Source organism: Delphinus delphis, chromosome 4, assembly GCF_949987515.2.
Source record: "Delphinus delphis chromosome 4, mDelDel1.2, whole genome shotgun sequence".
Taxonomy (NCBI): domain Eukaryota; kingdom Metazoa; phylum Chordata; class Mammalia; order Artiodactyla; family Delphinidae; genus Delphinus; species Delphinus delphis.
This window is the reverse complement of record NC_082686.1, coordinates 55,352,515-55,374,238: the sequence shown is the minus strand read 5'-3', so window position 1 is coordinate 55,374,238 and position 21,724 is coordinate 55,352,515. Positions and strand designations below refer to the sequence as shown.

Genomic DNA, 21,724 nt, shown 5'->3' with positions numbered 1-21,724 from the left:
TTATCCTCTCAAAGAAGCAGCTTTTAGTTTTATTGATTGTTGCTATCATTTCCATCATTTCTTTTTCATTTATTTCTGATATGATCTTTACGATTTCCTTCCTTCTGCTAACTTTGGGATTTTTTTTGTTCTTCTTTCTCTAATTGCTTTAGGTGTAAGGTTAGGTTGTTTACTTGAGATTTTTCTTGTTTCTTGAGGTAGGACTGTATTGCTATAAACTTCCCTCTTAGAAGTGCTTTTGCTTTATCCCAGAGGTTTTGGGCCATCGTGTTTTCATTGTCATTTGTTTCTAGGTATTTTTTAATTTCCTCCTTGATTTCTTCAGTGATCTCTTGGTTATTTATTAACGGATTGTTTAGCCTCCATGTGCTTGTGCTTTTCTATGTTTTTCTCCCTGTAATTTATTTCTAATCTCATAGTGTTGTGGTCAGAAAAGATGCTTTGATATGATTTCAATTTTCTTAAATTTACCAAGGCTTGATTTGTTACCCAAAATGTGATCTATCCTGGAGTATGTTCATGTGCACTTGTGAAGAAAGCGTAATCTGCTATTTTTGGATGGAATGTCCTATAAATATCAATTAAATCTATCTGGTCTATTGTATCATTTAAAGCTTGTGTTTCCTTGTTATTTTTCTGTCTGGATGATCTGTCCATTGGTGTGAGGTGTTAAAGTCCCCCACTATTATTGTGTTACTGTTGATTTCCCCTTTTATAGCTGTTAGTATTTGCCTTATGTATTAAGGTGCTCCAATGTTGGGTGCATATCTATTTATAACTGTTATATATTCTTCTTGGATTGATCCCTTGATCATTATGTAGTGTCCTTCCTTGTCTCTTATAACATTCTTTATTTTAAAGTCTATTTTATCTGATTCGAGTATTGCTACTCCAGCTTTCTTTTGATTTCCATTTGCATGGAATATCTTTTTCCATCCCCTCACCTTCAGTCTGTATGTGTCCTAGGTCTGAAGTGGGTCTCCTGTAGACAGCACATATATGGGTCTTGTTTTTGTATCCATTCAGTGATCCTGTGTCTTTTGGTTGGAGCATTTAATCCATTCACACTTAAGGTAATTATCTATATGTATGTTCCTATTACCACTTTCCTAATTGTTTTGGGTTTGTTTTTGTAGGTCTTTTTCTTCTCTTGTGTCTCCCACTTAGAGAAGTTCCTTTAGCATTTGTTGTAGAGCTGGTTTGGTGGTGCTGAATTCTCTTAGCTTTTGCTTGTCTGTGAAGCTGTTGATTTCTCTGTCAAATCTAAATGAGATCCCTGCTGAACAGAGTAATCTTGGTTGCAGCTTCTTCCCTTTCATCACTTTAAATATATCGTGCCACTCCCTTCTGGCTTGTAGTTTCTGCTGAGAAATCAGCTGTTAACCTTATGGGAGTTCCCTTGTATGTTATTTGTCATTTTTCCCTTGTTGCCTTTAATAATTTTTCTTTGTCTTTAATTTTTGTCAATCTGATTACTATGTGTCTCAGCATGTTTCTCCTTGGGTTTACCCTGCCTGGGACTCTCTGAGTTTCCTGGACTTGGGTGGCTATTTTGTTTCCCATGTTAGGGAAGTTTTTGACTATAATCTCTTCAAATATTTTCTCAGGTCCTTTCTATCTCTCTTCTCCTTCTGGGACCCCTATAATGCAAATGTTGATGGGTTTAATGTTGTCCCAGAGGTCTCTTAGGCTGCCTTCATTTCTTTTCATTCATTTTTCTTTATTCTCTTCTATGGCAGTGAATTCCTCCATTCTGTCTTGTAGGTCACTTATCTGTTCTTCTGCCTCCGTTATTCTGCTACTGATTCGTTCTAGTGTATTTTTTGATTTCAGTTATTATATTGTTCATGTCTGTTTGTTCTTTAATTCTTCTAGGTATATTTTTGTTAATTCTTGTAGGTCTTTGTTAAACATTTCTTGCATCTTCTCAATTTTTGCCTCCATTCTTTTTCCGAGTTCCTCGATCATCTTCACTATCATTATTGTGAATTCTTTTTCTGGAAGGTTGCCTATCTCCATTTCATTTAAATGTTTTTCTGGGGTTTTATCTTGTTCCTTCATCTGGTACATAGCCCTCTGCCTTTTCATTTTGCCTGTCTTTCTGTCAATGTGGTTTTTGTTCCACAGGATGCAGGATTGTAGTTCTTCTTGCTTCTGCTGTCTGCCCTCTGGTGGATGCGGCTATCTAAGAGGCTTGTGCAAGCTTCCTGATGGGAGGGATTGGTGGTGGGTAGAGCTGGGTGTTGCTGTGGTGGGCTGAGCTCAGTAAAACTTTAATCTGCCTGTGTGCTGCTGGGTGGGGCTGAATTCCCTCCCTGTTGGTTGTTTGGCCTGAGGCAACGCAGCACTGGAGGCTATAGGCTCTTTGGTGGGGCTAATGGTGGACTCCAGGAGGGCTCACGCCAAGGAGTACTTTCCAGAACTTCTTCTGCCAGTGTTCTTGTCTCCGTGGTGAGCCACAGCCATCCCCTGCCTCTGCAGGAGTCCCTCCAACAGTAGCAGGTAGGTCTGGTTCAGCCTTCTATGGGGTTACTGCTCCTGCCCCCTGGGTCCTTATGCATACACTACTTTGTGTGTGCCCTCCAAGAGTGGAGTCTCTGTTTCCCCTAGTCCTGTCAAAATCCTGCAGTCAAATCCCACTAGCCTTCAAAGTCTGATTCTCTGCAAATTCCTCCTCCCATTGCCGGACCCCCAGGTTGGGAAGCCTGACGTGGCGCTCGGAACCTTCATTCCAGTGGGTGGACTTCTGTGGTATAATTGTTCTCCAGTTTGTGAGTCACCTACCCAGCGGTTATGTGATTTGATTTTATTGTGATTGCACCCTTCCTACTGTCTCATTGCAGCTTCTCCTTTGTCTTTGGATGTGGGGTGTCTTTTTTGGTGAGTTCTAGTTCTTCCTGTCAATGATTGTTCAGCAGTTAGTTGTAATTCTGGTGTTCTCGAAAGAGGGAGTGAGCACACGTGCTTGTGGTCCACCATCTTGAACCGACATCCAGAAATCTTTCTTTCTGAGCAGTAGCTCTCAACAGTAGGCTTAATATATTTAGTAAATCATGTTGTAAAGAGATGTGTTGTCATCCAGGCATTGTTGTTCCATTTCGGGAGTACAGACAGAGTTGATTTAGCATAATTCTTAAGGACCCTAGGATTTTCAGAATGGCAAATGAGTACTGGCTTCAACTTAAAATCACTAGCTGCATTATTCCCTAACAAGAGAGTCAGCCTGTGTGTTGGAGTTTTGAAGCCAGGTATTACTTCTCTTCATCTATGAAAGCCCTAGATGGCATCTTCTTCCAATAGAAGGCTGTTTTGTCTACATTGAAAAATCTATTGTTTAGTATAGTCACCTTCATTAATTGTCTTAGCTAGATCTTCTGGATAACTTGCTGCAGCTTCTGCATCAGTGCTTGTTGCTTCACCTTGTACTCTGAAGTTATGGAGATAGCTTCTTTCCTTAAACCTCATAAACCAACCTCTGCTGGCTTCAAACGTTTCTTCTGCAGCTTCCTCACCTCTCTCAGCCTTTACAGAATTGAAAAGAGTTACGGCCTTGTTCTAGATTAGGCTTTGGTTGAAGGCAATGTTGTGGCTGGTTTAATCTTCTATCCAGAATACTGAAATTTTCTCCTTATCAGCAATAAGGCTGTTTCACTTCCTTACCATTCCTGTGTTCACTGGAGTAGCTCTTTAATTTACTTCAAGAACTTTTCCTTTGCATTCACAACTTGGCTAACTGTTTGGCACAACAGGCCTAGCTTTTGGCCTATCCCAGCTTTCAACATAACTTCCTCTCTAAGGTTAATCATTTCTAGCTCTTGATTCAAAGTGAGAGACCTGCAACTCTTCCCTTCATTTGAACACTTAGAGGCCTTTGTAGGGTTATTAATTGGTCTTTTTCAATATTGTTGTATCTCAGGGAATAAGAAAACCCAAGGAGAGGGAGAGAGATGAGGGAATAGCTGGTCAGTGGAGCAGTCAGAATACACACATTTATCTTTTAAGGTGGCCATCTTGTAATGGGCATGGTTTGTGGCAACCCAAAATATAAAAATTACAATAGTAATACCAAAGATCACTGATCACTTCAAGTGGGATTTATCCCAGGAATGCAAAGGTGGTTCACTATCCACAAATCAATCAATGTGATATACCACATTAATAAACTGAAGAATAAAAATCATATGATCATCCCAATAGATGTAAAGAAAGCTTTTGACAAAACTCAACATCCGTTTATGATAAAATTTCTCCACAAAGTAGGTACAGAGGGAATATACCTCAACAAAATAAAGGCCATATATGATAAGTCCACAGCTAACATCATACTCAATGGTGAAAAGCTGAAAGCATCAGGAACAAGACAATGATGCCCACTCTTGCTAGTTCTATTCAACACAATTTTGGAAGTCCTAGCCACAGACAAGAAAAAGAAAGAAAAATAATCCAAATTGGAAGGGAGGTAGTAAAACTGTTCCTGTTTGCAGATGACATGATATTATACATAGAAAACCCTAAAACACCACTAGAAAACTACTAGAGCTCATCAATGAATTCAGTAAAGTCACAGGATACAGAATTAATATACAGAAATCTGTTGCATTTCTCTACACTAACAAAGAAATATCAGAGAGAGAAATTGAGAAAACAATCCCATTTACCATTGCATCAAAAAGAATGAAATACCTAGGAATAAATACATGGAGGTAAAAGGCCTGTACTTGGAAAACTAAAGATACTGATGAAAGAAATTGAAGATAACACAAAGTGATGGGTAGATATACCATGTTCACAGATTGGAAGAATTAATATTGTTAAAATGACTATACTACCCAAAGCAATTCACAGATTCAATGCAATTCCTATCAAAATACCAATGGCATTTTTCACAGAACTAAAACAAATAATTCTAAAATTTGTATGAAAATTCAAAGACCCTGAATAGCCAAAGCAATCCTGAGAAAGAAAAACATTGCTGGAGGTATCATGCTCCCTGACTTCAGACTGTACTACAAAGCTACAGTAATCAAAACAGTATCGTACTGGCAAAGAAACAGACACATGGATCAAAGGAATAGAATAGAGAGCCACCCAGGAATAAACCCACACACTTACGGTCAAGTAATCTATGACAAAGGAGGCAAGAATATGCAATGGGGAAAAGACATTCTCTTCAATGAGTAGTGCTGGAACAGCTGAACAGCTACATGTAAAAGACTGAAATTAGAACATTTTCTCATGCCATATACAAAAATAAACTCAAAATGGATTAAAGACTTAAATTTAGGACCAGAAACTATAAAACCCCTAGAAAAACACATAGGCAGAGCACTCTTTGACAAAAATTGTAGCAATATATTTTCTGGATCTGTCTCCTAAGGCAAAGGGAAGAAAAGCAAAAATTAACAAATGGGACCTAATTAAAGTTAAAAGCTTTTGCACAGCAAAGGAAACCATCAACAAAATGAAAAGAAACCTACTGAATGGGAGAAAATATTTGCAAATGATATGACCAAAACCAGTTTAATATCCAAAACAGACAGTTCATACAACTCAATATTAAAAAAAAAAAAAAAAAAACAACCTGATTAAATAATGAACAGAAGACCTGAATAGACACTTTTCTTCAGAAGACATACAGATGGCCAACAGGCACATGAAAAGATGCTCAACATTGCAAATCATCAGAGAAATGCAAATCAAAACCACAATGAGGGGCTTCGCTGGTGGCGCAGTGGTTGAGAGTCTGCCTGCTGATGCAGGGGACACGGATTTGTGCCCCAGTCTGGGAAGATCCCACATGCCGTGGAGTGGCTGGGCCCGTGAGCCATGGCCGCTGAGCCTGTGCGTCCGGAGCCTGTGCTCTGCAACGGGAGAGGCCACAACAGTGAGAGGCCCGCGTACCGCAAAAAAAAAACCACAATGAGATATCACCTCACATGTGTCAAAATGGCTATAATCAAAAAGACCACAATTAACAAATGTCAGCAAGGATGTGGAGAAAAGGAACACTGTACACCTTTGGTAGGAATGGAAATTGGTGCAGCCACTATGGAAAACAGTACAGAGGTTCCTCAAGAAACCAAAAATACAACTACCACATGATCCAGCAATTCCACTCCTGAGTGTACAGCCAAAGAAAATAAAAACACTAATTTGAAAAGATACATGCACCACAATGTTCATAAGCATTATTTATGCTAGCCAAGATATGGAAGCAACCTAAGCGTCCATCAATAGATGAATGGGTAAAGAAAATATGGTATATATACACAATGGAATACTACTCAGCCATAAAAAAGAATGAAATTTTACCATTTGCAACAACATGGATGGACCTAGAGAGTATTATGATTAGTGAAATAAGTCAGACAGAGAAAGACAAATGCTATATGGTATCATTTATATTTGGAATCTAAAAAATAAAACGAATAAATATAACAAAACAGAAACAGACTCAAAGATATAGAAGACAAACTAGTGGTTACCAATGGGGAGAGGGAAGTGGGGAGGGACATTATAGGGGTAGAGGATTAAGATGTACAAACTACTATGTATAAAATAAATAAACTAAAAGGATATATTGTACAGCACAGGGAATATAGCCAATATTTTATAATAACTTTGAATGGAGTATAATCAATAAAAATTTTGAATCACTGTTGTATACTCAAAACTAATATAATATTGTAAATCAACTATACCTAAAAAAAAAGATCACTGATCACAGATCACCATAATAAGATAATAATAATGAAAAAGTTTGAAATGTGAGAATTACCAAAATGCGACACAGAAACACAAAGTGAGTCAATGCTGTTGGGAAAACGGTGCCAATAGACTTGCTTGATGCAGGGTTGCCACAAACCTTCAATTTGTAAAAATTACAGTATCTGCAAAGTGCAATAAAGCAAAGTGCAATAAAATGAGGTTAGTCTGTACCTTTTTTTTGTATAAGCAAAAATCCTCTTCAGATTTCTTTTGGTTAGCACAAACAGATACTAATGCAGGTCTTTCATAAAAAACGAAGTGGCGTAAAGTGAATTTCGAAAAGCGTGAGATACCTGTATTTCTAAAATTCCTTTTAAGCTCTTTCCAGGACAACTTCATGCCTGTCTTACATGCATCTAGCAACTTCCCTTTAGAGGTGACATCCACTTTGAAAAGCCTGATTTATTTCCTGCCATATTTCTTTTTTCCCCAAGGTTTCAATCTCAAAGCATTCTATATTTCTGCTATCTGCTTTACCTTCCTTTTCTATTCCTAACCCTCAGTCCCTCTGAGCAGGGAATGGAATTGGGAAGAAAGAACTAATGAACTCTCAAAGGAGTTATTTACACCTCTATACATACTAATTAGAAGAGGCAGAAATTATCTTATTGTCCCCTCTATTTGCTACACAAATTTTACTTTTTCATCATCTTCATCCAGAGAATCCCTGATAGGTGTTTTTAGGTCCTCAACTATTATTAGGTAGACATGCTGAAAATCAAATAATTAAGAGAGGACATAATTTCACACATAAGGACTTTATAGTCACTCTGTATAACACAAACTTCTATATGCTAGAAGTTTTCGTGAGGAGAACTCTTGATAAGAGAATTTGATTGACTCAGCTTTTTATAATTGGTTGCTTACATTATACTAGACAATTATTTGCTTCTATAACAGTAATTGAGTATATGACTAGGAGGACTATTGTATATGAAATAGTCATATGAAAAATTTTAAGCATTTTTTAGGTTTATACTTCAAATGTCGATAAAAGATATAAGATACAAGATCTCTCTTCTGATGCTGAAATTTTATCTTGATAAAATTAGTTTGTTTTCAAAGTATCTCAATTTTTTTAATAAAATAAATTGGAAGTAAACTTAGGATGTTTAAAGAAAACAAAAAAATTCCTAGATAGTTGCTGACTTTAATAAGAACTTTTTAATATTACTAGTGTATAAATTTTAAGTAGCATTTACATTATTTCTGCTTATGTTTATTCCCTATTTAATTTCAATTTGACATAGAAGTGGGGCTTTCCATTTAGCTAAAATTGAGAATCCAAGTATTAACATATTTTAATCTTTTGGAAGTAAGGAAGAGACACACTGTAACACTTGGAGCTTAGATTTGTGGTCTAATAGCTGTAGATTTACTTGGTCAGCCTTATGCAGTATTAGACCTGGGACTTACCAATGCTTTGGCAAAAATAAAAAATAGCAGCTAAACTAATGAATCAGGTTGCATTTTATTATATATGAATGGTCTAAAAGTAAGAAAAAACATTTGTACTCATGTCTTTTAAAAACAAAATTTATTTTAAAAAATTAATTTTCAAAATAACTTTTGATAAATTTGAAAATTATATTGATATTTTACTGATCAGAGTATAAAATAATCTTTATTTTGTTCTGTACCTCAGTAAGTATTTTGTAAATTTACTTTCATTTGTGTAAAATTTCATTTATGACTGAAGTTTGTGTATACTTCTAAATGACTAATAACATGAACTTATCAGATTGTAGTTGGGCAAATATTCTCAGTTTATAATATAATCTAGACTTTAAATATATGTTTCAAGCCAGAAAATAACATTTTTCACAGTAAAGTTTACATAGCATAGCGGTTAGCTATATGCTTAATAAAAAAATTATCTTGAGTCCAAATCCATAGGAATGTACAACAAGAGTGAACCAAAATGTAAAATATGGACTTTGGATAATTATGATATATCAATTTAGGTCCCTCAATTGTAACAAATGTGCCACTCTGCTGGGGAATGTTGGTTAAGAGGCTGTGCATGTGTGGGGGCAGGAGGTATATGGGAAATCTCTGTATCTTCCCCATAATTTTGCTCTAAACCAAAAAAACTGCTCTAAAATAATAAAGTCTTAACTTTAAAGAATTAAGCCAATAAAAAAAATACTCTTGACTTTCTCTTGTAATTTTTCAAGCTATTAAGAGACTTCTTGCTAAAACTGCGCTACAGATCATAACTTGTTCATTTTACAACTCTCAAATAACAGGAAGAGGCATAAAGAAGCTTCTTGGATTTGTATCATTTTTGTACATTACTGCATTGTTGGAAGAGTCTTAGACACAAAGGAGAAAATCAAGATTTCTTAGGTTTTGAAAAATGCTTCTGAACTTATCTGTAAAAATATGAAAAGAAGCTGTGTTTAAAACAGAGTAGGCAGCCTAAGTGTTCATCATCAGATGAATGGATAAAGAAGATGTGGCACATATATACAATGGAATATTACTCAGCCATAAAAAGAAACGAAATTGAGCTAGTTGTAATGAGGTGGATGGACCTACAGTCTGTCATACAGAGTGAAGTAAGTCAGAAAGACAAAGACAAATACCGTATGCTAACACATATATATGGAATTTAAGAATAAAAATGTCATGAAGAACCTACATAAAGACACAGACCTACTAGAGAATGGACTTGAGGATATGGGGAGGGGGAAGTGTAAGCTGTGACAAAGTGAGAGAGTGACATGGACATATATACACTACCAAACGTAAAATAGATAGCTAGTGGGAAGCAGCCGCATAGCACAGGGAGATCAGCTCGGTGCTTTGTGACCACCTAGAGGGGTGGAATAGGGAGGGTGGGAGGGAGGGAGACGCAAGAGGGAAGAGATATGGGAATATATGTATAACTGATTCACTTTGTTATAAAGCAGAAACTAACACACCATTGTAAAGCAACAATAAAGATGTAAAAAAAAAAAAAAAGAGTAGGCATTTTTTTAAAATGATATATATAATCATATATTCAATATATATACTGAATATATATATATTCAATATATATATTCAATATATATATATTCAATCATATATTCAATAAGCTATGAACATTTATAAGTCATTTGTGCTACATGTCTACTTGGACTAATTTTAAGTTCTAACTAATAGTAAAACAATGTATTAAACCTAAGTGTTCATAATCAGACATTCCTCTATTATAACACTAATATAGCCTCTTACCTTTTTATTCTTGGTCTTTTTCTTTTTCTTTGGTTTGCTCTTAACCTGATAGATAAGAAATAAATCATTTATTTAATATGCAATTCAAACTGCACAATGGATTACTTTACAAAATGTATTTCCTCTAACCACTGGGATCTTTTATCTTCTAATATAGACCATACTTTCCTTCTAGATTCTATGGAAAATTATTTTCATCTTAATTTTAATCTCAGTTTTCTGCTTGAGAAATCACTGATGTATAAAGGAACAACATATAATGTCAATAAGTAGGCTACTGAAAAGAGCTCAGAGGTCCTCACTTGCACACGTGCATGCATGAGTAACAGAGGAGGAAGGTACCTTAAAAAAAATCAACATATTCAGGTCCATTAGATGAAAAATTAAGCCTAGGAAGAATTTAGTGACTACATAATATCTGTTACCACTTATCTGTAAAGAAATACATCCTGGATGGTTTTAATTCCACCTCTGTGTAAACAGCATTGAAATATCCCTGTTTTCTCTTTCTTTCTCTCTCCTTCTATTCCCCACTATGCTTTCTTCTACTTTCTGTTAACCTCCCACATCCATTCTACCACTCAGGATGAAGAAACATGTGCCAGGCACATAATAAGTGTTCAATAAATGCTGCCAAAATATATGGCTAAGGCAGGAAAGATTATGGAAGAAAGTATTGGGAAAAGAACCATTCCAATTCAAGCTCTGTGTAAACACTTTGATAAATATAAATTAAGATTGTCTGGGAGGCTTTAAGAATAGCACATGCAACAAGCTAAAAGCCTTAAGTTCTTCTAATTCAAATATTAATGAGCAGTTATACTTCCTGGAGATCTTTAATAGATTCTGTTGAAGATTCACTGGGTATCGATGCCCCATCTTTATTCATTTCTGCTAACTGTATTTCAGGGATTGATTTCACATTTATATTGTACTCCATAAGAGGTGGACTTAGTTCTTCTTCTTCATTTTGTAACTCTTCTATTTCAATACCTAAATATTAAAACCAAAACACTCAAAGTCTGGATGCATATAATTTTAGCCTCTTATCACTATTTTGAATATATTTACTACCCCCATAACACCACCCCAGAAATAGAAGACATCTTACTCTGTTCAAATACTAAATGAAAATAAAATGCCCATTTATCAATGACCAAATAACAGGTACATATACTAGCCTGAAACCAATCAATATAAACTCAAATGCTAAGATACTTGACTGTTATCTTAAGCAGACTATAGATACAGATAATGTAGAACTTAAGTCAATTCTAAATACTAAGTTTTTGAGTATCCTGACATTGACCTTATTAAATATTGCAACTAGTATTATTTTAGGGCATAAGTCTGAAACATAAAGAGAAGGAAAAGCTAGATGTTTTTTTTTCCCTTTTTTCTTCTTTTTTATAATCAAAGGTTATTAAAGGGTATCAGTCCCCAATTATGTGACTTCCTTGATACCATGATCCTTGACACTGCTCTAGAGATTCAATACCTAAACTTGTGGACTTCATGTGACTGGTCACAGATGGTCCAAACAAAACCCATTGTGTTACTTTCTTAAGTATAATTTTACTCCAAACAAAACCCATGGTGTTACTTTCTTAAGTATAATTTTAATTGCAAAATTTGAATTCCATTTTAAAAAACCCAACAGTACATAAATGGAAATAAAAAAATTAGCAACTTACCACCTGGCAGAAAAGTATATAGCTTAACAATGGATAGTTAACCAGATAAAAGTTACATAAGCTAAACAGTAGCATATATGAGCAGGTAGAGCAAGCAGGTAGGCATTTTTGCCTGTTGAAGTGCCCTGTGTGTCAAAAGTTAAAATACTCTGTTAGGGTAAACCCTAGGGCATGTGCACTAAGACAAAGGCAGAATAAAGGCTCATACTAGATTCAGCTGACCAGTAGTAATCTGACCATAAAATTTTCCGATCTTATAACAAACAATTACAGTTTATCATACAGTTTATCTGACCAAGTAAAAATCTATAGGTGCCCCTTAGCTATCCTGGGTTGAAAGGTCACTTAGGCATTTGGTTTTTAAACATACTTACGTTGACTGCCCGTTATTGACTGTAGAGCAATTCCTATGATACATAAAGAAAAAAATTAGATATATAATTGCAAATGTAATGTAACTAACAAATATCAGACTGAGACTAAGAAAAATCAGAAGATTTTTTACATTGCACCAATAAATATTATAACTAAAAATAACCAGCTTCACTCATGAATCCAGTTTAAACAAGGCTTAATTAGATTATAACATAAAGGTTATAAACCCATGTTTAGAGAAAGAAAGGTTTAAAAAAAAAGATAGTTCATAATAGATAATGCTTAGAACACAAGCACTTTAAATCAAGAAGCAAATTTTTACAGTTTACAGTCTAAGTTCATGAAGTAATTGTCAATTATGAAGCAAACCTCCATTGAAAGTTTGAGCCTTTTTTTTAGCAAAATCCTGATGAGCATTCTCTCTCCTTGCCCATTAATATTTATTAAGCACCTATGATATATCAGGCTGTGTTAGGCTCTAGAGTTTGAATGGTGAGAAAAAAGATAACCATCATAGAGATTTAGTGGGGACAATGGATATTAATCAAATAATCAGATACACAAATGAAAACCAAACTGTAATAACTACTAGGGAAGACATATAAGATACTAGGAAAGCCTCTATTAAAGGGACTTGAGCAATAAGCTCGTCAGACTTTCAGAGTGAAAACTGTTTGAAATACCTTGAATTTATTGCTCAACTCACTTTCCCAAATATTTTTATTCTCATAAGTTTTTGTCATTCAAAATCTTAATAGAGTAAATGTAAAAAAGAAAAGTCTCTAATTTATAAGCCAATTTACAAGTCAAGGGTGCTTGCCTGACTTTCTTATAGCATCAAACTCAGCATTCTCTTCTTTTATGTTCAAAGAAAGCTTTCTTAAAGGTTAAGTAGGAAAACACAATGGAATCCCAGAGCCTTAGCAAAAGGAGTGGGATTGGGGCCTAGCAATTATAGCTGAAGAAAATCTGGACCAGGTCAACAATTACTAGAAGCTTGGAAAGTTATACATTTAAATAGCATCACTGTGATCATCAGTTGCTCACCAGGTAGTATGACTAATAATTTGGGACCAGGAAAATTCACCTAGAATAACACAGCAAGGGTTTCAGTGATGCTGACATGGCTTCAACTCCACTTTCCACCATGACAGCTGAGAAGCTATCCTGGAATGTGGGGAGGAGGTCTGAAGTCTTCCCCATAACAACAAATAATGTTTGGGAATGGACACCGCCAACCTTAGACAACCTTAGACCTTGCATAAATGTTATCTGATTTTTAAAGTTACCTATGACCAAACTTTTAAACAAAAGTCAAGGTTCTGATAGAAAGGAGAAACATACACTCATGGTGTCTAAAAGGGCATTCCTGAAATACTCAGTACCTGTATTTCATGGTTTTAGTCATCCTTAATTTTGTAGAAGTGATAAAACTCCTCTACTTAAAAATATTCAACAATTCCTTTTTGAAAACACAAATTCCTCAACATGGCAAGAGAAATCCTCTTGAATGTATTCTATGAACTCTCCCCTACTTTAATCTCAGTATTGCCAAACTTTTTAGTTCCTTGTACTATAATATATTTTTATGTTTCTATACCTTTGCTCTTGTTTCCTTCTGAAACATCCTTCTCCATCTTCTTCACTTGGCTAACTTTTACATGTCATTTAACAACTCCTTAGATATTCTATCTCCAGAAAACCTTTTTGGATTCTCTTAGGCTAGAATTTCCCATGGTATTCTGGAAACATCTCTAGCACTGTAATTTCTATTGGCTTCTTGATGAGGATATTCTCTCAAGAATGTGAGCACACTGAATCTCCTACCCTTATCACTGTACGTGGCACATAGCAGACACTCAGTGAAGGTTTACTGGCTTAAGTAAATAATTATTTTGTACCTTGTTGATAGCAGGATAACATCCTCTGAATGATTTCTGGTACTGGTATGCCTAGGTAGATGGACAGCTGATGGTAATCAAGGGAGATATTCTCAATGGGATTCTCCTTCACTTTGTCAATATCTTCTTGCTTCATCCCGAGGCGCAGAAGAATATCTGAAACTTTTTTCCAAATTGAATTGAATTGTGACTCAGTGAGACCATTCATCAAAATCTCACTAAGGAGGATATCCCTGTATTTGCACAGCCTCAGGATGTCTGCAGACTTAGAGAGATCAGAAGATGGTGGTTCCATATTCCAGCCTTTTTTGGGTGCAGGGAACACATTCAAATGTTTTATGAGAGCTAATAGGAGGTATAAGTCAAACTGTTTGGACTGTGGCAGCTCCTTGTTTGGGGGATAAAGCAGATGCCATGCTCCACCCAAAGGGTGATTGGTCCAAAGATGGTTGTAGTAGGGTTCCAATACATTCTTGTGTATAAGAAGCTCTTTTTTCAAAAGAGGGGGTGGCATAGCCTCATCAAATATTTGCCGAACAATGTCAGTACCAGAAACAATAATTATATGAAGCAGATGATAGAAATAATTATAATCAAGTTTGAAGATAGGCATTTCATCTGAAAATGAATTTTGAGAAGTCAAAAGATTCCACATTAATGCTCTTTTTCTATGTGATTTCTTGCATTACATCCTAAGCTCCTGTAGGACAGGCACTATTCCAAAAGAATGAAGTACAGTACAGTGCTTTGTCACAGCCAATGCTCAATAGGCATGCTGCTATCTGTCTAGCTGTCAAAAAGTCAAAACAAAAACAGTATGTTCCAAGCAAAAGTAATCACAAAAACTAATCACTATAGAAGGCTTTCAACCATCCAGGGTTTTGTTCAAATAAATGAGCTTTGGCCACCAAATGGCATAAAAGTATTAAGCCTTTGAAAATTCTGAAGACTGTCAAGAATGGTAACTGCCAGTGTTCAGTTATACTTTACTTAGGCAATTATATTTTATCTTAGTCAGCATTGTCCAGTAAAACTTTTTGTGATGAAAATATTTTAGATTTTCACTGTCCACTAGCCACTGAACAGTGGAAATGCTGCTTGTCTGACAAAGGAACTGAGTTTGAAACTTTATCTAATTTTAACGAGTTTAAATTTAAACAGCACATATGGCTAGTGACTACTGTATTAGACAATACAGAACTATAGCAAGAAACATAAAGTGATTTAATGCCTTGCTTCTCAAAGTACAGTCCACTGGCCAGCAGCAGCAGCAGCCACATGGGAGCCTGCTAGAAATACAGAATCTCAGGTCTCACCCCAGAGATACTGAATTGGCACCGACATTTTAACAAAATCACAGATGATTCAAATATATATTAAAGTTTGAGACACACTGATCTTATGAACCTCTTTTTCTTATCCTTTCAAAAAATAAATTAATGATTAAGTAGGTATTTCATCAATGAAATGGAATAAAGCATGAGACGGAACTATTTGATATTTTTCTGGTTTAGTAGCACTTCCCAAAGAGGAAAGTAGACTGAGGTGAATTAGAAAGTAATAAGAATTTGGTATATGATGGTATATTTTTAAAACTAATAAAATATGTGTTTATTATAAAGCACAACTTTATTATTTTATCCTTCATGATTCTGTGTTTCAAAAGATTTTTAAAGTAATATTCTTGTTTGATATACTTGACATAAACTGTGGAGGCAAACAAGGTTACAAAGCAAATGACTCAAGGAGCTTTCTCTGGGCTGCCAAATAAGAAGCTGGCTAGGATCAGGGACATCCATTCTCCCTAGCAAGAAGGAATGCCACCAGACTACTCTTCCATGGGTCCAGGAGCCCTTAAGCTCTCCAAGTGCTGAGCAGCTGGCATTTCCTAGCACACTCCTAAAGAGCTGGCACCTAAGTTTAGACTACTTGGCCTTGAGCCCCAAATGTTCATTCTTTCCATTTCACCCTTTTAACAGGGAATGCAACAAGTGAGGAGTTGGTAGGGAACATCAGCTGAAGCTCAATCTGTGTAGTCACAGCTATGCACCAAACCCAGCAAACCTCTCTGTAGATGCAAGGTAATGTGATACCCATACACCTGCTAATCTTTCTGTCCATGAATTCCAGCCTACACCAAGTGATGTTTGTTAGTGTAAACCCAAGCCCAACGAATGACAAACTCAAAGAAACACACAGTTGTTAATGGCATGATACTTTACAGAGCAAGTCAAAATTTTTAACAGTTTTCAACAGGAGACATATGAAAGTAAAATATACCTTTTGTACCAAATTTTAAACTGATCTTCGGTCTTATATCGCTATCATCTATTTTCAGAGACATCAACTTTTTATAACTGCAAATGGAAAAAAAATTAGGTTAAAAAAGTCAGTCAAGATTTCTAGTATCAGCATGGCTAAGTCAGTGAGCATTTTCTTCTCTTCCTTCTGGAAATAACTTAAAAGTAAAGGAGAAAAATAAATGAACAAATAAAAAACACCAACAGTAACAACCCTGCATTGCCACTTTCATTAGAATTCGGAGGCAAGTAGAATTGCTAGATTTCATACAAAAAGAATCACATGACTAGCTTATTTGCAAGAAGACTATTTGGTAGTAGGAAAAAAGAAATCTTTGCACTGTAAAAAGGCAGCAAATCTGGAACTCCTCCCAGACCCTCCTCCACCACAGTATCTTCTTACCAATAACTATTCCAAGAAAACTCAACTCATTTAATGACTAGTAATTAAAAGAGAAAGAAAGAAACTGGCATAGCATCAATACAAATAATTAGAAAAAAATTGAGGGAAAAAGTAGCAAAATTCATTAAATAGACTAAACACTAAGTAAATGCTGCTATGAAACAGATGAAAAAACTTGTGGCTTGGCTTTGAAATGAACTCTGCCACAGAAAACAATACAAAAAAAAAAAAAAAAGGGACAGAGATGTTGGTTTGGTGGTGGTTGTTGTTAACTGATTTTATGTCCAGCACCAGCATAACACTGCTAATCAGCTACTACATTGAAAACACTTTAAACTCTAACAATATAAAGTACTGGCAAAGATACTGAGTAAAAGGAATTCTCCTACACTGAAAGTGGGAGTTGATAAATTGATAAAAGCACTGTGGGAAACAGTTCAGCCATATCAATCATGGAGCACATCCTACAGCTTGCCTGGCAAAGGAGAAAATTTCGCACTTCTGCCTAACTCTTTTTTTTTTTTTTTTGTGGTATGCGGGCCTCTCACTGTTGTGGCCTCTCCCCCATTGCGGAGCACAGGCTCTGGACGCGCAGGCTAAGCGGCCATGGCTCACGGGCCCAGCTGCTCCGTGGCATGTGGGATCTTCCCGGACTGGGGCACGAACCCATGTCCCCTGCATCGTCAGGCAGACTCTCAACCACTGTGCCACCAGGGAAGCCCTCTAACTCTTAAGCACAGTCTCCAGTCCCACTTCTCTGGGAAATATGGCTATAGACGGCCAGTCGGTACAGAGCACATACTATGGCCCACTCAGACAAGGGAGCAAATTTGAGCTCTCACCCCTCTGGGAAGCATGCCCACATATACCTAGCAACCACGAAGCACATCCTACAGCCCGCCTGGGCAGGGAGTCAAGCCAGTTGCCATACCTAACTATTGAGCATAGCCTCTGACCCTGGATAATCAGGAAGCCAGAACAGTGACCCTGAGTAGCCTCAGAGCCCAACCTAAGGTACTTTCCAATTGCAGAACCCAGCCTAACACCTAATGCAGCAGCAGAGCCCAGGTACAGCCCTGCTGAATGCTACCTATGTAATCACTCAAGCAGGGAGCCCAGCCAGTAACCTGCCCAACATCAGAGGACAGCCTCTGGTCCCATTACACCAAGGAATCCAGACAGCAACCCTGACATTTTATGCCCCACCAAAATGTGGGATACAGCTGAAGGCCATACCTCACCCAAGAGCAGAGCACAATGAACAACCTGTCTGATTGTAAAGTCCAGCCTGTGGTCCTGCCCAACTTTGGGGCACAGCCTGTGGCCCTGCCTGATTGCAAAGTACAGCTTAACATCTCATCTGACCATGAAGCCTGGCCTGTGGCCCCACCTGAATGTAGAATCCAGCCACTGTTTCCATCTGCTCAGGAAGCACACCTTGAAGCCCCACCTGACCAGGAACAATTGCAGAGCATGGCCTGCAACCCTGCCCAATCACAGAATCCATCCGGTGACAACACCCAGTTAGGGCAAAGACTGTGAATGTGCCCAACCAGAGGTGATTACAGAACACAGCTAGTAATGCCACCTGACCACAACATAGCCATCAGCCCAACTTGACCTGGGAGCCCACCTAGCAACCCCACTTGAACATGGAACCCAGCCACCAGCCCCACCCAACAGCACCCCACCCCCAACCTCAGAGCACAGACTGTGGCTTCACAGAAGTAGAAAACCCTATGGGAAGTTCTATTTACCTGTAGATGCTACCAGCTGATTGGTGAAGGTCCTTCCCTGCCAAAACAAACCTGTAAACTCTGCAAGTGGAGACCATGTACTCCAGTGTGCAGATACCAATGCAAGTATACAAAGATCATGAAGAATCAGGTAATATGATGCCACCACAAGAAACTAATAAACTTCCTATAAGTGACCCTAAAGAAATGGAGATCTATAGACAGTGCAAAGAATTCAGAACAATCCTATTAAAGAAGTTCAGTGAACTACAAGAACACACAAACAACTAACTGAAATTAGGAAGACAATGCATGAACAAAATTAAAAGGTCAACAAAGAAATAGAAACCATAAAGAAAAAAAAAAACTCAGAAGTCCTAAAGTTGAAGAATACACTGACTGAACTGAAAAATACAATAGAGAGCTTCAACAACAGACTTGATCAAGCAAAAGAAAGAATCAGTGAACTCAAAGACAGATAATTTGAAATTACCCAATCAGAGGTGGAAAAAGAACAAAGAATGAAACGAGTAAAGAAAGATTACAGGATGTATGGGACAACAATAAGAGAAACAATATACTAGTATGGTAATCCCAGAAGGAGAAGAGAAAGAGAAAGGGATGGAAAGAGTATTTAAAGAAATAATGTCCCTTTCCCAAACTTAAGGTGAGAAATGGACATCCAGATTCAGAAGGCTCAAAGGACCACAAATGGGTTGAGCCTGAAAAAGACTACATTGAAATGCATTATAATTAAACTGACAAAAGTAAAAGACAAAGAGAGACGTTTGAAAGTAGAGAGAAAAGCAACATTGCCTTGAAATCAGTCTTGGCAATGATTTTTTTAATTTGATATCAAAAGCACATGCAAAAATAAATAAGTGGGACTACATCAAACTAAAAAGCTTCTGCACAGTGAAAGAAACAGTCAACAAAATGAAAAGGCAACCTACAGAACAGGAGAAAATATCTGCAAATCATACATCTGATTAGGGGTTAATATCTAAAATATATAAGTAAGCCATACAATTCAACAGCAAATAAATAAATAATCCAATTAAAAAAGGCGAAGAACCTGAATAAACATTTTTCCAAAGAAGATATAAAATGGCCAACATGTACAGGAAAAGATGCTCAACATCACCAATCATCAGAAAAGTGCAAATCAAAACTACGAGATATTACCTCACACCTGTTGATAGAGCCACTAGGGGAAACAGTATAGAAGTTCCTCAAAAAATTAAAAATAGAATTGATCCAGCAATCCCACTTCTGGGTATATATTATATGTCCAAAGGAAATATGATCTCTGTCTCAAAGAGATACGTACACCCCCATGTTCACTGAAGCATTATTTACAATAGCCAAAACATGGAAAACGACTTAAGTGTCTGTTAATGGATGAATTGATAAAGAAAATGTGGCATATATATATATACCATGGAATACTATTCAGCCATAAAAAGGAAATCCTGCCATATGTGATAACATGGATGAACTTGGAAGGCATTATGCTAAGTGAAATAAGCCAAACAGAGAAAGACAAATACTGTATGATCTCATTTATATGTGAGAGCTAAAAAACCCTGAACTCAGAAACAGAGTAGACTGGTGGTTGCCAGGGGTGGGGGTGGGGTGTGGGAAATGGGTAAAGGGGTCAAAAGGTACAAACCAGGGGTCCACAGTACAGCATGTGACTACAGTTAATAATGCTACATTGTATACTTGTAAGTTGTTAAGAAAGTAGATCTTAAAAGTTCCCATTGGGGCTTCCCTGGTGGTGCAGTGGTAGAGAGTCCACCTGCCGATTCAGGGGACACGGGTTCGTGCCCCGGTCCGGGAAGATCCCACATGCCGTGGAGCGGCTGGGCCTGTGAGCCATGGCCGCTGAGCCTGTGCGTCTGGAGCCTGTGCTCCACAACGGGAGAGGCCACAACAGTGAGAGGCCCACATACCGCAAAAAAAAAAGTTCCCATCACACAAAAAATCTATGTGAGGTGATGGATGTGTTAACTAAACTTATGGTGGTAACTGTTTCATATATACATATATATAAAATCATCATGTTGTACACCTTAAACCTAGACAATGTTATATGCTAGTTATAGCTCAATAAAGCTAGAAATTAAAAGATCAGCAGCACTATGAAAAAATAAATAGATTATGACCAATTGCTATTTATTCTTGGAAAGCAAAGTTGATTCAACATTTGAAAATAAATTGATGTAATTCAACATATTAACAGATTAAAGAAGAAGAAAACCATATGATCATCTCAATGCATGCAGAAAAGCATTAGTTCACTATCCATTCATGATAAAAATTTTCAGAGAAGTAGGATGAAAAAAGAATCTCTTCAACCTAAAAAAGGGTATCTGTAAAAATTCTACAGCTAAGAGCATACTAAATGGTGAAAAACTGAAGACTTCTTCCTAAGATCTAGAAAAGGCAAAGATGTCTGCTCTCACAAGTGTATTCAACATTGTACTAGAGGACCTAGACCATGCAATAAGTAAGGGAAAATAAACAAAAAGCATATAGATTGCAAAAAAAGAAATAAAGTTGTCATTATGTATAGATGACATGATCTTTAGTAGAAAACCTCAAAGAATCTATAAACGATATTAAAATTATTAATTATCAAGTCACAGGATACAAGATCGACACAAATCAATTCTGTATAACACAAATAACTAGAAATTGAAATTTTAAAATTATCATTTGCAATAACATAAAAAGTCAAATATACATGGATAATCTAACAAAATATTTATAAGATTGTACATATAAGACTATATACACAGAAGACTACAAAACATTCCTGAGAGGCATCAAAGAAGACTCAATTAAGTGAAATTAATTATACACCATCTTCACGGATGGGAAGTCTCAATATTGTTAAGATGTAAATCATCCCCAAATTGATCTACAAATTCAATGCAATCAAAATCTCAGCAAGAAGTTTGGAGAAATTTATAAGGTGTTTTTCTAAGATTTATCATGTAATAGCAAAGGATATAAAATTAAAAAATAGTTTTGAAAATTTAAGCAAATGCAAATTAAAACCACAATAAGATACCATTACACATCTTTTAACATGGCTGAAATGTTTAAAATTGATAATACCAAGTGCTGGAGAGAATGCAGAGAAACTAGAATTCTCTTATGCTGGTGAGAATGACAAAATGTACAGCTACTTTGAAAACAGTTTGGCAGTTTCTTATAACATTAAACACATACCATATGACTCAGCAATCCTGCTCCTAGGAATTTATCCAAGAGAAATGAAAGCATATATCTATACAAAGAGTAACACATGAATATT

General features: G+C 36.5%; 1 protein-coding gene across 4 annotated transcripts in view; it reads right to left on the bottom strand.

Moving 5' to 3' along the window:
• The window catches only part of DZIP3 (DAZ interacting zinc finger protein 3), a 122,600-nt gene that overhangs the window by 46,783 nt on the left and 54,093 nt on the right, over positions 1 to 21,724 (bottom strand). For 3 of the 4 annotated variants that reach the window (XM_060010609.1, XM_060010608.1, XM_060010610.1), the window contains exons 13-17: positions 16,241 to 16,317; positions 13,961 to 14,578; positions 12,059 to 12,091; positions 10,814 to 10,983; positions 9,991 to 10,035 (exon numbers count right to left, since the gene is read on the bottom strand). In XM_060010609.1, the coding sequence (XP_059866592.1) occupies positions 9,991 to 10,035; positions 10,814 to 10,983; positions 12,059 to 12,091; positions 13,961 to 14,578; positions 16,241 to 16,317 (943 nt within the window). The remainder of the gene's footprint in view (positions 1 to 9,990; positions 10,036 to 10,813; positions 10,984 to 12,058; positions 12,092 to 13,960; positions 14,579 to 16,240; positions 16,318 to 21,724) is intronic. The other variant, XM_060010611.1, reaches the window with a different exon arrangement.